We start from the raw sequence: 12,936 nt of genomic DNA on the forward strand, positions 1-12,936 counted from the left end.
CACAGATGACTCAACTTAACCAAGAGAGATATTTTTACTTCACCATAGACAAGCTCAACTTTTACTATGACATGATGTTTTATTGGAAATCTAAGCTTCCCTCCAGGCGGGTAAGCAAAACTCTTTAGGAACCCTGTCTATGGATGACACCCTACAGTACATATCCACCAAATCACTAAACAAACCCCTTCGAAACACGAAGAGAACAAACTCCATACCTTACATCACCCCACACTTCACTACCCTCACTGCTAGTCTCACCCGAGCACTCATTGAAGTTTTATAAAACCCAAAACCCACAAGCAGTTACATTCAATCAACAGTCTCTTCAGAGACATAACACACCTAGCCATACATGAATAAACAGACGGCACATAGTAGCTGACAACATATACGTTCTGTCCTTTATTTCCATCTTTTCTTCTCCTTTACCCTGTTCTTAAATTTTCTTTTTCCAAGTCTATTTCTTTCCCTTTATATTGAAGTTTTGAATATTTACGTTAAGTTTTGCGTTCCATATCCACCATAATGGCACCCATATAACAAGATCTATGGACTACAACATTGAGACTCTTGTGCCAATGAACTGTTGGATTGAAATTATGACAATTGCTTTTATAAGTCAAACATCACAATACGCTGCTGGTCATATCACGGACAGATGTTATTGCCCTTTTCTTTTCTTTTTATTTTTCTATGTTAAATTTGTATTCACAAATACCTGTCAACTGAAACACGCAGATTTTTGGTTTGTCAAGACTTTAATAACATCAATAAAAGTTGAGAATTGAAGAAAGAAAAAAAGTTTCACAGTGTACTAGTTTGTTCATTTCTGTATTCTGATAAAGCGTGTTAAAAAAAAATCCCACTTCTTCTGTGACCACAATTTTTTTAATACTGAAAATCATAGTTGATCTTACTCACTTCCTCTGCATCTGGCCATTTGCCATGTTCATCACTTTTGTTTTATATTAACTGTATATTGATAATGGTAACAATGGGTTTGTGGTTAATATTTGATCCTATTATAGGATTTTGGCTTGCTCGCATATTACATTTTTTTTTACTAATTTTTCGCATATTACATTTTTTTTTACTAATTTTTCCCAACGAAAGTGAAATTTAATGTAGTGCCATTATAAATATGTATTTAGGTCCCTAACCAAAATCATATGTTAAACAGTCCTCAATTGGAATAGTCTGTATGAACTCGGTACTTTACTCAGTAGTACTGTGAGATGTGAAAGTTAATTTTTTAAAAAGATAGATAACTCCTTTACTACCCATTCCCTAGTTTTGCACAACCAAAATTGTTATATTAATATACTTTATAACCATTAAACCTATCATTTATGTCTGCTTCTAACCCCTGCAGATCACTTCTTATCTAAGTGCATTTTATCAGATTTTCACTGCCAGTGCATGTTCATGTGTACCATAATTAACATTGTGCTGAAGCTGTAGAGTTATTTTTGAAGCAGCACTAATTGGCTAAAATGCAAGTTTGTAAAAAAAACACTGAGATAAGAGGACAGTCTGCAGAGGCTTAGATACAATGTAATCACAGAGGTAAAAAGTATATTATTATAACCGTGTTGGTTGTGCAAAACTGGGGAATGCGTAATAATAAAAGGGATTATCTATCTTTTTAAACAATATATTTTTTTGGGTAGACTGTACCTTTACAATTAGAAGAATTTAGTTATGGTAATTTTGCGCACAATCTTCTAGTATCGCAGCTTGTAGCCCAGACAAGAGTTCTGTTTCGTTAAACAAGTTCTTCTATTACGTACGCACACACATTGCGTCAGAACTTGTAGGAAAAACATTCAAGTTGGCAAAATAAGAATACGAATATTTTCATTTTCAAAACGTGACGCTATTCTAACAAAAGAGAAGACTGCAGGGATCTAAATGTCCTGTGGTTGATTTTCTTTCTGTTCATAGAATTTAAGCTATGCTTGTGTTCATGAGGGGTAAAACACAATAGCTCATCCAAGGTCAATGTGGTGATCTGTTGTGAGTTTTGAAGCTTGGTATAGATCAGATTAAATCTTGCATGAAGTTCTGTGTTTTGCACCTTCTTCCCAATCAAGGCGATCTGGAAAGACAGAAAAAAAAAATGTATACATCTTCACAGGAAGAAAACCATTCGGAATAAGTACTGCAACTAAATACTGTGAAGTAAGCAAAGTAAAGGGGCCTTGAACTCGGTTCAGAATAGTGATTTTTTTTTTACAAAGAGGTTTGATCATTAATCGATGGGTGATCACCCAAATCTGCGACAATTAGGGATTATTGTATAAAAATGTAAAAAAACAAAAACAAATTTATGCTTACCTGATAATTTCATTTCTTTCTGTATGAGGAGAGGACAATGAATGATAATACTGAATCTGGCCACCAGTAGGAGGCAAAGACACCCCAGCCAAAGGCTTAAATACTTCCCCTACTTCCCTCATATTCCAGTCATTCTGCCAAAGGAACAAGGAACAGTAGGAGAAATAACAGGGTATAAATGGTGCCAGAAGAGAAAACCTAATTTTGGTCCACCCATCGGAGTATATGGACTCTCCTCATACAGGAGGAAATGAAATAATTAGGTAAGCATAATTTATGTTTTCCTTCTTAATATGAGAAGAGTCCACAGCATCATTCCTTACTGTTGGGAAAACTATACCCAAGCTCTAGAGGACACTGAATGATAACGGGAGGGGTAAAAGAGAGGTGGATCCTAATCTGAGGGCACCACAGACTGCAAAACCTTTCTCCCAAAAGCTGCTACGGCCGAAGCAAAAACGTCAAACTTGTAAAATTTAGAAAAAGTATGTAAGGAGGACCAGGTAGCCGCCTTACAAATCTGATCCATAGAGGCCTCGTTCTTAAAGGCCCAAGAGGAAGCCACCGCTCTAGTGGAATGAGCCGTAATCCTTTGAGGAGGTCTAAGCCCCGCTACCTCATAAGCTAAGCATATAACACTCGTCAACCAAAAAGATAAGGAAGTCAAAGAAGCCTTCAGACCCTTGCGCTTCCCAGAGTAGATAACAAACAAGGAAGAAGTTTGCCTAAAATCCTTAGTAGCTTAAAGATAAAACTTCAAAGCTCGAACCATATCCAGATTATGAAGTAAACGTTCCTTCGAAGGAGGAGGATTAGGACACAAAGAAGGAACCACAATCTCATGTCTGATGTTGCGATCAGACACAACCTTAGGGAGAAAACCCAAGCCGGTACGTAGGACCGCCTTATCAGTGTGGAACACCAGATAAGGAGGCTCAAATTGCAAAGCAGCTATTTTAGAAACTCTGCATGCCGAGGCAATAGCCAATAGAAAAAGAACCTTCCAGGACAACAATTTGATGTCAACCGAATGCATAGGCTCAAACGGATCCCGTTGCAAAAACTTAAGAACAAGATTCAAACTCCAAGGTAGAGTATTAGATCTAAACACAGGTCTGATCCTTATCAGAGCCATAACGAAAGATTGCACATCAGGGAGCTCTGCGAGCCTCTTGTGCAGCAAATCTGGCCCCTCAGGGAACTAGAAGAAATGCCCTTCTCCAGACCCTCCTTGAGAATGGAAAGTATCCTGGCAGCCTTAACCTTATGCCAGGCTAAACCATGCTCTTCCCACCAGAATAAGTAAGCTCTCCACACCTTATTATAGATGCGACGAGTAACAGGCTTAGGAGCCTGAATGAGAGTATCAATAACCCTCTCAGAGAAACCTCTCTTGGCTAGGACTAAGGGTTCAATCTCCATGCAGTCAGCCTTGGAGAATCTAGATTTTGTTGAACAAAATGACCCTGTTCCAACAGATCCCTGCGACAAGGTAACTTCCACGGAGGAAATGAGGACATCCCCACCAGGTCAACGAACCACATCCTTTGCGGCCACGATGGAGCAATCAGTATCGCTGATGCCTGCTCCTGCTTGATGCGGGCCACTACACGAGGAAGAAGTGGTAACGGCAGGAAAATGTAAATCAGGTTAAACCTCCAAGGCACTGCTAATGCATCTATTAGATCCGCTTGAGGATCCCTGGACCGCAACCCATATCTGGGTAGCTTGGAACTGAGCCGGGACGCCATGAGATCTATCTCCAGTGTCCCTCAATTGTTGCAAATCTCCGCAAACACCTCTGGATGGAGAGACCATTCCCCCGGATAAAAGGATTGTCTGCTGAGGAAATCTGCTTCCCAGTTGTCCACACCCGGAATGTGGATCGCTGACAGCGAGCAGTTGTGGGCTTCCGTCCACTCCAAAATTCAAGATACTTCCCTCATTGCTAGGGAGCTTCTCGTTCACCCCTGATGGTTGATGTAAGCCACCGAGGTTATGTTGTCTGATTGGAATCTAATAAACTGTGACACACCAAGAAGAGGCCAAGCCTTCAAAGCATTGAAGATTGCCTGAAGTTCCAGAATGTTGATCGGGAGGAAGGATTCCTCTCAGGTCCACAGGCCTTCCTGGCACCCAAAACAGCTCCCCATCCTGATAAGACTTACGTCCGTAGTCACAATCTCCCAGGATGGTCTCAAGAAGGATGTCCCTTGGGACAGGTGATCAGGACAGAGCCATTCTCTCCACCGGTTGTCCAGAGAAATCTGTTGACACAGATCTGAATGATCGCCATTCCACTGTCTCAGCATGCACAGCTGTAGTCGTGAGATGGCATCTGACAAAAGGAATGATGTCCATGCTGGACACCATGAGACCAATCACCTCCATACACAGAGGGTCTTAAGGAGGTCTGGAGGGCAAGACAATCGGAAGTTAGCTTGTAATGGTCTCTGGTCTGTAAGGAATATCCTCATGGATATGGAGTCTATTATAGTAACCAGGAATTCCACCCTGGTACTGGGAATAAGAGAACTATTTTCTAAGTTTATCTTTCATCTATGAGATCGAAGAAGAAACAGAAGAGATTTTGAATGGTCCTCTGCCAGACGACAAGACAGTGCTTGAACCAGAATGTCGTCCAAGTATGGAACTACTGCTATACCTCTGGTTCTGGCAACTGCAAGCAGAGTCCCTAGAACCTTTGTAAATACTCTTGGAGCAGTAGCTAGACCAAACAGAAGTGCAATAAACTGGAAGTGCTGGTCCAAGAACGCAAACCTTAGAAACTTGAAGTGTTCCTTGTGGATTGGAACGTGAAGGTAAGCATCCTTCAGATCTATAGTGGTTATAAACTGTCCTTCCTAACTAAGCGAAGGATGGACCTTATCGTCTCCATCTTGAACGAGGGGACAGAATTTGTCTAAGCACTTTAGGTCCAGAGTCGGGCGGAAAGTTTCCTCCTCCTTTGGGACAAAAAACAGGTTTAAATAGTATCCCAAACTTCTCTATGCGAGAGGTACCGGGACAATGACTCCTAGGGAGGAGAGATCCCTCACGCACCCCAGAAAGGCTTCTCTCTTTTCTGGCCTGGAAGACAGGTTTGAAAGGAAGAATCTGCCCCTGGGTGGATAAGACTTGAAACCTATCTTGTATCCCTGAACGATGAACTCCATGACCCACGGGTCTTGCACGTCCTTAAACCAAGCGTCTGAAAAGAGCGACAGTCTTCCCCCTATGTGATCCAGAACCGGATCGGGGGCCGTCCCTTCATATCAACTTTGTCTCGGTGGGCTTCTTGCTCTGTTGGATTTATTCCAGGACTGAGCCGGCTTCCAAGTACCCTTGGATTGCTCTGGCTTTGCAGAGGGCTGCTGACGCTGGGATTTATCAGAACAAAAGGAATGAAAATTAGGACCTTGTCCAATAGGCTTGTTCTTCTTATCCTGCAGTAAAAAGGCACCTTTGCCTCCATTAATCGTGGAGATAATTGAGTCCAGCCCTGGACCAGACAAATTCTTTCCCTTAAAGGGAAGGGAAAGAAGTCTGGACTTAGAAGTCATGTCCGCAGACCAGGACTTCAGCAGAAAAACCTGAAGCCTTAGCATTCAGGCAAATAATTTACATATTTGCATTACAAATAAAAGAATTTGCCCCCTAGGGCCTTAATTCTTTTTTGGATCACATTGAGGGAACCCTCCACCTCGATTAACTCAGATAAGGAGTTGCACCAGTAGGTAGCTGCTCCAGCAACCGCAGCAACAGCCGCTGCCCGTTGAAACAAATATCTTGTATGTTGAAACATCTTTCTTAACAGAGTTTCTATCTTCTTATCCATGGGCTCTTTAAACAACTAACTATCCTGAAGCGGGATATTAGTGCGTTTCGCAAGCATGGAGATAGCGCCATCCACCTTGGGGATGGAATCCCACAACTCCAATTGAGAGTCCGGGACCGGGAACAATTTCTTAAAGGAAGACGAAGGGAAAAAGGAAGAACCAATCCTTTCCCATTCATTCTTAATAATGTTTGCCATCTTTACAGGAACCGGGAAAGTTTGTGGTACAACTCTGTCCTCGTAGACCTTATCAAATTTAGGAATCAATGGTTCCTCAGGCAATTTGGGCCCTGGAACCTCTAACGTTGCCAAAATTTCCTTCAACAGAAAGCGTAAATGTTCAATCCTAAATCTAAAGTCTGGTTACTCTGCAGCTGGAGGCAGCAGATTCCAACCCAGAAAGTGCGCCCTCTGAAGTATCAGAAGCGCCTTCATCATCGGATAATCTCGTATCAGATAAATCCAACAAACTAGTTGATGACCCCTAGGAAAGATAGCAATATTTGACCTTTCGCTTGCGCTTAGCAGGGCGAGGTAAAGCACTAAAGGCCGAAGACACCGCCGTTTGTAACTGTGCAGTAAAGTCTGGCGGTAAAAAGTCCCCTCCAGATGGTGGATTAGGAGTGCTACGAGAAGCTGCATGTGTATTAGGAGATGATTGTAGGGTGCGCACCTCATGGGACGGAGACTCCTCAGAGGTGGATGGCTCAGTGGTATCAAACATATTAACCTTCTTTGACATGATTACTTTATCAAGGCATGTGGAACATAGTTGAGCGGGCGGGTATACAGCGGCCTCCTCACAATATAGACAGGTATTCGACTTGGGTAAAGAGGGAGTACCCTCAAATGCATCAGAATCCTCCATATATTGTGCTTACAAAGCAGACTATTGATTAATAAGAAAAAACGGCACCTTTATACCCCCAATGGCTGGGTCACTCACCACCTCCTATGAACCAGAGAAACCGATTCTTCACCGGTAAACCGCATGGTCAGGAAAGAGGAAATAAGTGTGACCACACCCGGTCACATGGTGTGCAATGCAGGATGGCCCCTGCTATAATAGCAACAAAAAAAAAAAGCGCCAAGCCTTTCATGGCTGCGCAGCTCACAAAACGAAAGTAAAAACCTGTACGTTCCATCAACTGCCTGAGCCCAAAAACCATCTCACACATATCGGAGCATAAACAAATAAACTTATGTGATTAATCCCCACTGTTCAATAATCCCTCTCTGGAGATATTAACCCTTGATTCCATACAGATAAAAGGAGCCACACTGTGACCCTGTCCTCTGGCGTTATCATATGTATAAAAAAATGAAACAAATTTACCGGAATCTATGCTATAGAACAGAAACACAGCCTCTCAAGTTTGACAGTCTTGTAGTATCGCTCCTTACATGGACTTGCAGGCAGTAAAACTCGTCAACACTGATTGCTTAGGAGCTGTTAATACGAGTCTGGATGGGTTCGCAGAAAGACTCTCCCTGCATCTCCAGACTCTAGCTTTCGTCAATGCTCTCACTGAGAGGCTGACAAGACTACTTAAAACTCCAGTCCCTTTTCGAAGGGTAGATACTCTTCATAAGGAACTACACCGAATTTTCTGCCACTTCTCTGCCAACCTCCTGTGACGAAAGGCAAAGAATGATTGGGATATGAGGGAAGTAGGCGGAGTATTTAAGCCTTTGGCTGGGGTGTCTTTGCTTCCTCCTGGTGGCCAGGTTCAGTATTTCCCAACAGTAAGGAATGATGCCGTGGACTCTCCAGCAGATTACATGTTTTTAAAACCAAATCATTTTTAAACTTTTTTCCTATTACTTTACTAGTTGTTCTATACACTTCCCTTTAGAGTACCTTCCCTCAAGATGAAAACTGTGTGCTGGATGCCAGCAAGCTGGGATGCCTCGAATACCCAGAAAGCCATATTTAGTACCAATATAAGTAAACTCAGTTTTTTCCATCATGTTTTTGAAGCTTACCTTACAAGCTTCAGATATATATATTTTTTCCAGTCATGTGACTGCTATTGAAAAGCATTGAGAAGCAGTGCATTTATTAAAATAGCCAGTAGGTGGAGCTGTCGGCTTGTGTTGCAGCAAAGCCAAGCAAACTGAAATTAATCAGTTTAACCAGACCTGAGCTATCGAGCAGATTTCAAAAGGAACAAGATCTTCCTGTCTATAAATCAGTCCAGATTGGAATGCATAGAAAGAACTTTTGCAGAAAAATGCATGTGAAGTCTGTGTTGTGTGATTATTTTATTAGGTTTATAATGCTGTTTAGCAAAAAAATTGTTCATTTAACTTAGTTTAATTATATATTCTGTGTTGTGTGATTATTGTATTAGGTTTATAATGCTGTTTAGCATTTAAACTCTTCATTTCAAAGCTTTAAAAATAATGTATTAGGTGTTACTTATGACAATTTTGAGAGGGGTTCTGAACCTAACTCCCTCACTTCCCATTGACTTACATTATAAACTGGGTTTCAATTTACAACGGTTTCGATTTACAACCATTCCTTCTGGAACCTAACCCCGGCGTAAACTGAGGGCTACCTGTATATATATATATATATATATATACACACACACACACACACATATATATATATATATATATATATATATATATATACACATATATATATACACACACACAAACACAGTATATATATATATATATATATATATATATATATATATATATATATATATATATATATATAGTGTATACAGTTTCTAGTTTGCTGGAGAGGTTCAATCGTTGATACAGGTAAGATGCACTCTTCAAGTTTTATATTTGGTAGTTTAACCCCCCCCCCCCCAACAAAAACAAAACAAGCTTTATAAATAGATCAAAGGTGTACAATAAAAGTAGAAACTGATTTACAAATAATTAGGTGGCCAGCAACAAAGTTGCAGGACAACCTATTGCTATTGTTACGATTATTTATTATTATTATTTTTCTTTTTATTCCACCAAGCTTTTTATTCAATTGCACATAACTGCTTAACTGTTTTTGCAAAGCTCTTGAAATCAGGTATGCTGGTACAGCCTATTGCTCTGCTACATCTCATGCAAAATTGAACTCATAGGTCACATGCTCTGGCAGCCATATTGCTTTTTGCGACAAATTTCAACAAACGCTTAAAAATCTTTCGCTCTGGAACTGCTTATGTTACAACTTTGAAACTTGCTGTGCTTAGTGCTACTATGACCTAGATTTGCTATTGCTCAAGAGAAGTGCCTTGGACACATGATGTGGCAGCCATCTTGCATTTTGCGAAAATCTTCAAACATCTTCTTCTGTTAAACTGCACTAAAGAACAATTTTGCACATATACTCCTTGCAAGGTTCTCTACCAAGTTTGTTCAAACTGCAATTTTTCCATAATCAACATGGCTGCCGTGAGACTATAACCTTTTTATCAACATTTAATTGCGTAAATTTGCACTTTATGCATTAGTTTTACAATATTTAACAATATTACAGTGTAATAGAGACATGATTACACAGTCATAACCCTCAAAGACAATATTGCAGTTAAAATTCGCACTGCGCAGTCGCCTTCGGGAAATAAAACATTTGCAAATTTTCATGAAACTTCTGCAATTTGTAGAGGTATATGGTGAGCATTAGTGTGTGCAATATGAAAGCCATACATTACACGGTGTGGCAGCCATTTTGTTTTTCATATGCGCTGTTTTTTAAAAAAAAAAACGAAAAACTTCTTTTTCTAAACCGATTATGAGACAGACGTGAAACTTGGTTTATAGAGTTATCTTATGACCAATATTCAGATTTGTTCAAGAGAAGTGAATTGGTCATGTGGTTTGGCAGCCATTTTGAATTGTTCAAAATTGCTTAACAATATTTTTTAATTAATAATAAAACAAAAACTGTTTGACAAAAATGCTTTATTTTTGCCATGTTTATTGACATCTATGGTGAGCACTATTGTGCGTAACATGGAGGCTGTACATCTTATGATCAGGCAGCCATTTTGGTTTACGCGAAAATATCGAAAGTCTATTTTCTCTGCAACTGCTTATTTATGTTGACCTTAATTCACAATTGCTCATTGAGAGAGAATCAGTCACATGATGCGGCAGCAATAATGGTTTTATGTTTATCGTAATTATTTGTAATTCAATACTGCCTCTTTTGATTCAATTGCATACAAAACATAAATTACATATGCTAAACTCTTGAAATCAGGTATGCTGGTACAGCCTATTGCAATGCTACATCTCCTTGCAAGGTTCTCTACCAAGTTTGTTCAAACTGCGATTTTTCCATAATCGACATGGCTGCCGTCAGACATTAACCTTTTTAACGACATTTAATTGCGTAAATTTGTACTTTATGCATTAGTTTTACATTATTTAACAATATTACAGTTTAATAGACACATGATTACACAGTCATAACCCTCAAAGACAATATTGCAGTCAAAATTTGCACTACGCAGTCGCCTTCGTGCAATAAAACATTTGCAAATTTTCATGAAACTTCTGCAAATTGTAGAGGTCTATAGTGAGCATTAGTATGTGCAATTTGAAAGCCATACATTGCATCGCTTGGCAGCCAATTTGTTTCGTATGCGCTGTTTTTAAAAACTACAAAAACCGCTTATGGGACAGACTTGAAATTTAGTTTATAGAGTTATCTTATGACTAGCATTCAGAATTGTTCAAGAGAAGTTGATAGGTCACGTGGTTTGGCAGCCATTTTTAATTGTTCAAAAATGCTTAACGATATTTTTAAATTAATAATAAAAAAACAAAAATTGTTTTACAAAAAAGCTTTATTTTTGTCATGTTTATTGACTACTATGGTTAGAACTATTGTGCATAATATGGAGGCTGTATATCATATGATCTGGCAGCCATTTTGTTTTAAGCTACATTTTTTAAATCTATTTTCTCTGCAACCGCTTATGATACAACTGTGAAACTCGATGTTTAACCTTATATTGTGACCTAGAGTCACAGTTGTACATGTTGAAGGAATTAGTCACAAGTTGTGGCAGCCATATTGGTTTACGCAAAAATGTCAAAAATGTGTTTTTTTTGCAACCACTTATGTTAGAGCTGTAAAACATCCTTTATAGCTATATATTGTGACTAAGCAGCTTGTATGCCATTGCAAAGGTGATGCGCTTGGCCACCTCTATTGCTGCTTGCAGCTATATTTGTATTAATTACATGCATGACCCAAAATAACATTATAAAATTAAAGAAAGGGAAACTTGAAACAGGCCAGGTGTCTGCACCCAGCGAAGCTGAAGACATCATGTGAATACGGTCGGGCAGGCGACAAAATTGCCCCTTAGCCCAGAGATATGATCCCAAATTAAGCTTGTAATTAGCGTTTTTTTTTGTTTTATTTTATGAAACTAGTCTGCTCATGAATACATATTAACTAAAGATAAAATAAAAATAAACAACAAAATGTTTCATAAACATAAAATAAACCGTTTTACACATTCATTTTGAGAAAGTAAATATTGAGGAGTTGGCAAGGAGGAATAAAAAGGGGGGGGGGCAATGTTCCCGTGTGCGGAATATTATATATATATATACATATACACACACACATATACATATATATATATATATATATATATATATATATATATATATATATATATATATATATAGTATTAAAGAATGGGGATGCACTCGCCAGGATTTCCAAAGCGAGTGCATCCCCATTCTTTACTACTATCAATACCATGGAAGCACCCTGGGTGGATGAAATGTTAACCGTGAGTGCTGGCCTGCCTGCTGTTATATATATATATATATATATATATATATATATATATATATATATATATATATATATATATATCTCAAGCAGGAAACAGCACTCACTGGACTTAGTAAATAGGTAAATTTATTCAGTAACATTTCGGGGAATGCTCCCCTTCATCAGACCCAGGTCTGATGAAGGGGAGCATTCCCCGAAACGTTACTGAATAAATTTACCTATTTACTAAGTCCAGTGAGTGCTGTTTCCTGCTTGCCGTATCTTACTCTAGCACCCTGGCATTTAAAGAACTGTTTGTGAGAGTGCACCTGTCTCACGTTTTATATACATATATATATATATATATATATATATATATATATATATATATATATATATATATATATATATATATACATACATACACACACATATATATATACATACATATAAAAGTGAGCGGTACACCCTCTACCGCCAAGATTCCCAACGCATTTTAAAGTCAGTAGTTATGAGTTTTACGCTACAAAGCTGTAGCATAAAACTCATAACTAAAGTGCTAAAAAGTACACTAACACCCATAAACTACCTATTAACCCCTAAACCGAGGCTCTCCCGCATCGCAAACAATAAAATAAAATTATTAACCCCTAACCTGCCGCTCCGGACATCGCCGCCACCTACATTATGCCTATTAACCCCTAATCTGCCGCTCCGGACATCGCCGCCACCTACATTATACTTATTAATCCCTAATCTGCCGTCCCCAACGTCGCCGCCACATTCTACATTTATTAACCCTTTAAATCTAAGTCTAACCCTAACCCCCCTAACTTAAATAAATCTAAATACAAATCACTATCATTACCTAAATAATTCCTATTTAAAATTAAATACTTACCTATAAAATAAACCCTAAACTAGCTACAATATAACTAATAGTTGCATTGTATCTAGCTTAGGGTTTATTTTTATTTTACAGGCAAGTTTGTAT

General features: G+C 38.9%; 1 protein-coding gene across 2 annotated transcripts in view; it reads right to left on the reverse strand.

The window, feature by feature from the left end:
* Positions 1 to 646: 646 nt before the first annotated feature.
* PTCD2 (pentatricopeptide repeat domain 2) overlaps positions 647 to 12,936 on the reverse strand; it is a 67,399-nt gene continuing 55,109 nt past the window's right edge. For both annotated transcript variants that reach the window (XM_053701437.1, XM_053701436.1), the window contains one exon: positions 647 to 2,101. In XM_053701437.1, coding sequence (XP_053557412.1) covers positions 1,880 to 2,101 — 222 coding nt within the window. In that variant the 3' untranslated portion in view covers positions 647 to 1,879. The remainder of the gene's footprint in view (positions 2,102 to 12,936) is intronic.

The sequence above is a fragment of the Bombina bombina genome, chromosome 2 (genome assembly GCF_027579735.1).
Source record: "Bombina bombina isolate aBomBom1 chromosome 2, aBomBom1.pri, whole genome shotgun sequence".
Lineage (NCBI taxonomy): Eukaryota > Metazoa > Chordata > Amphibia > Anura > Bombinatoridae > Bombina > Bombina bombina.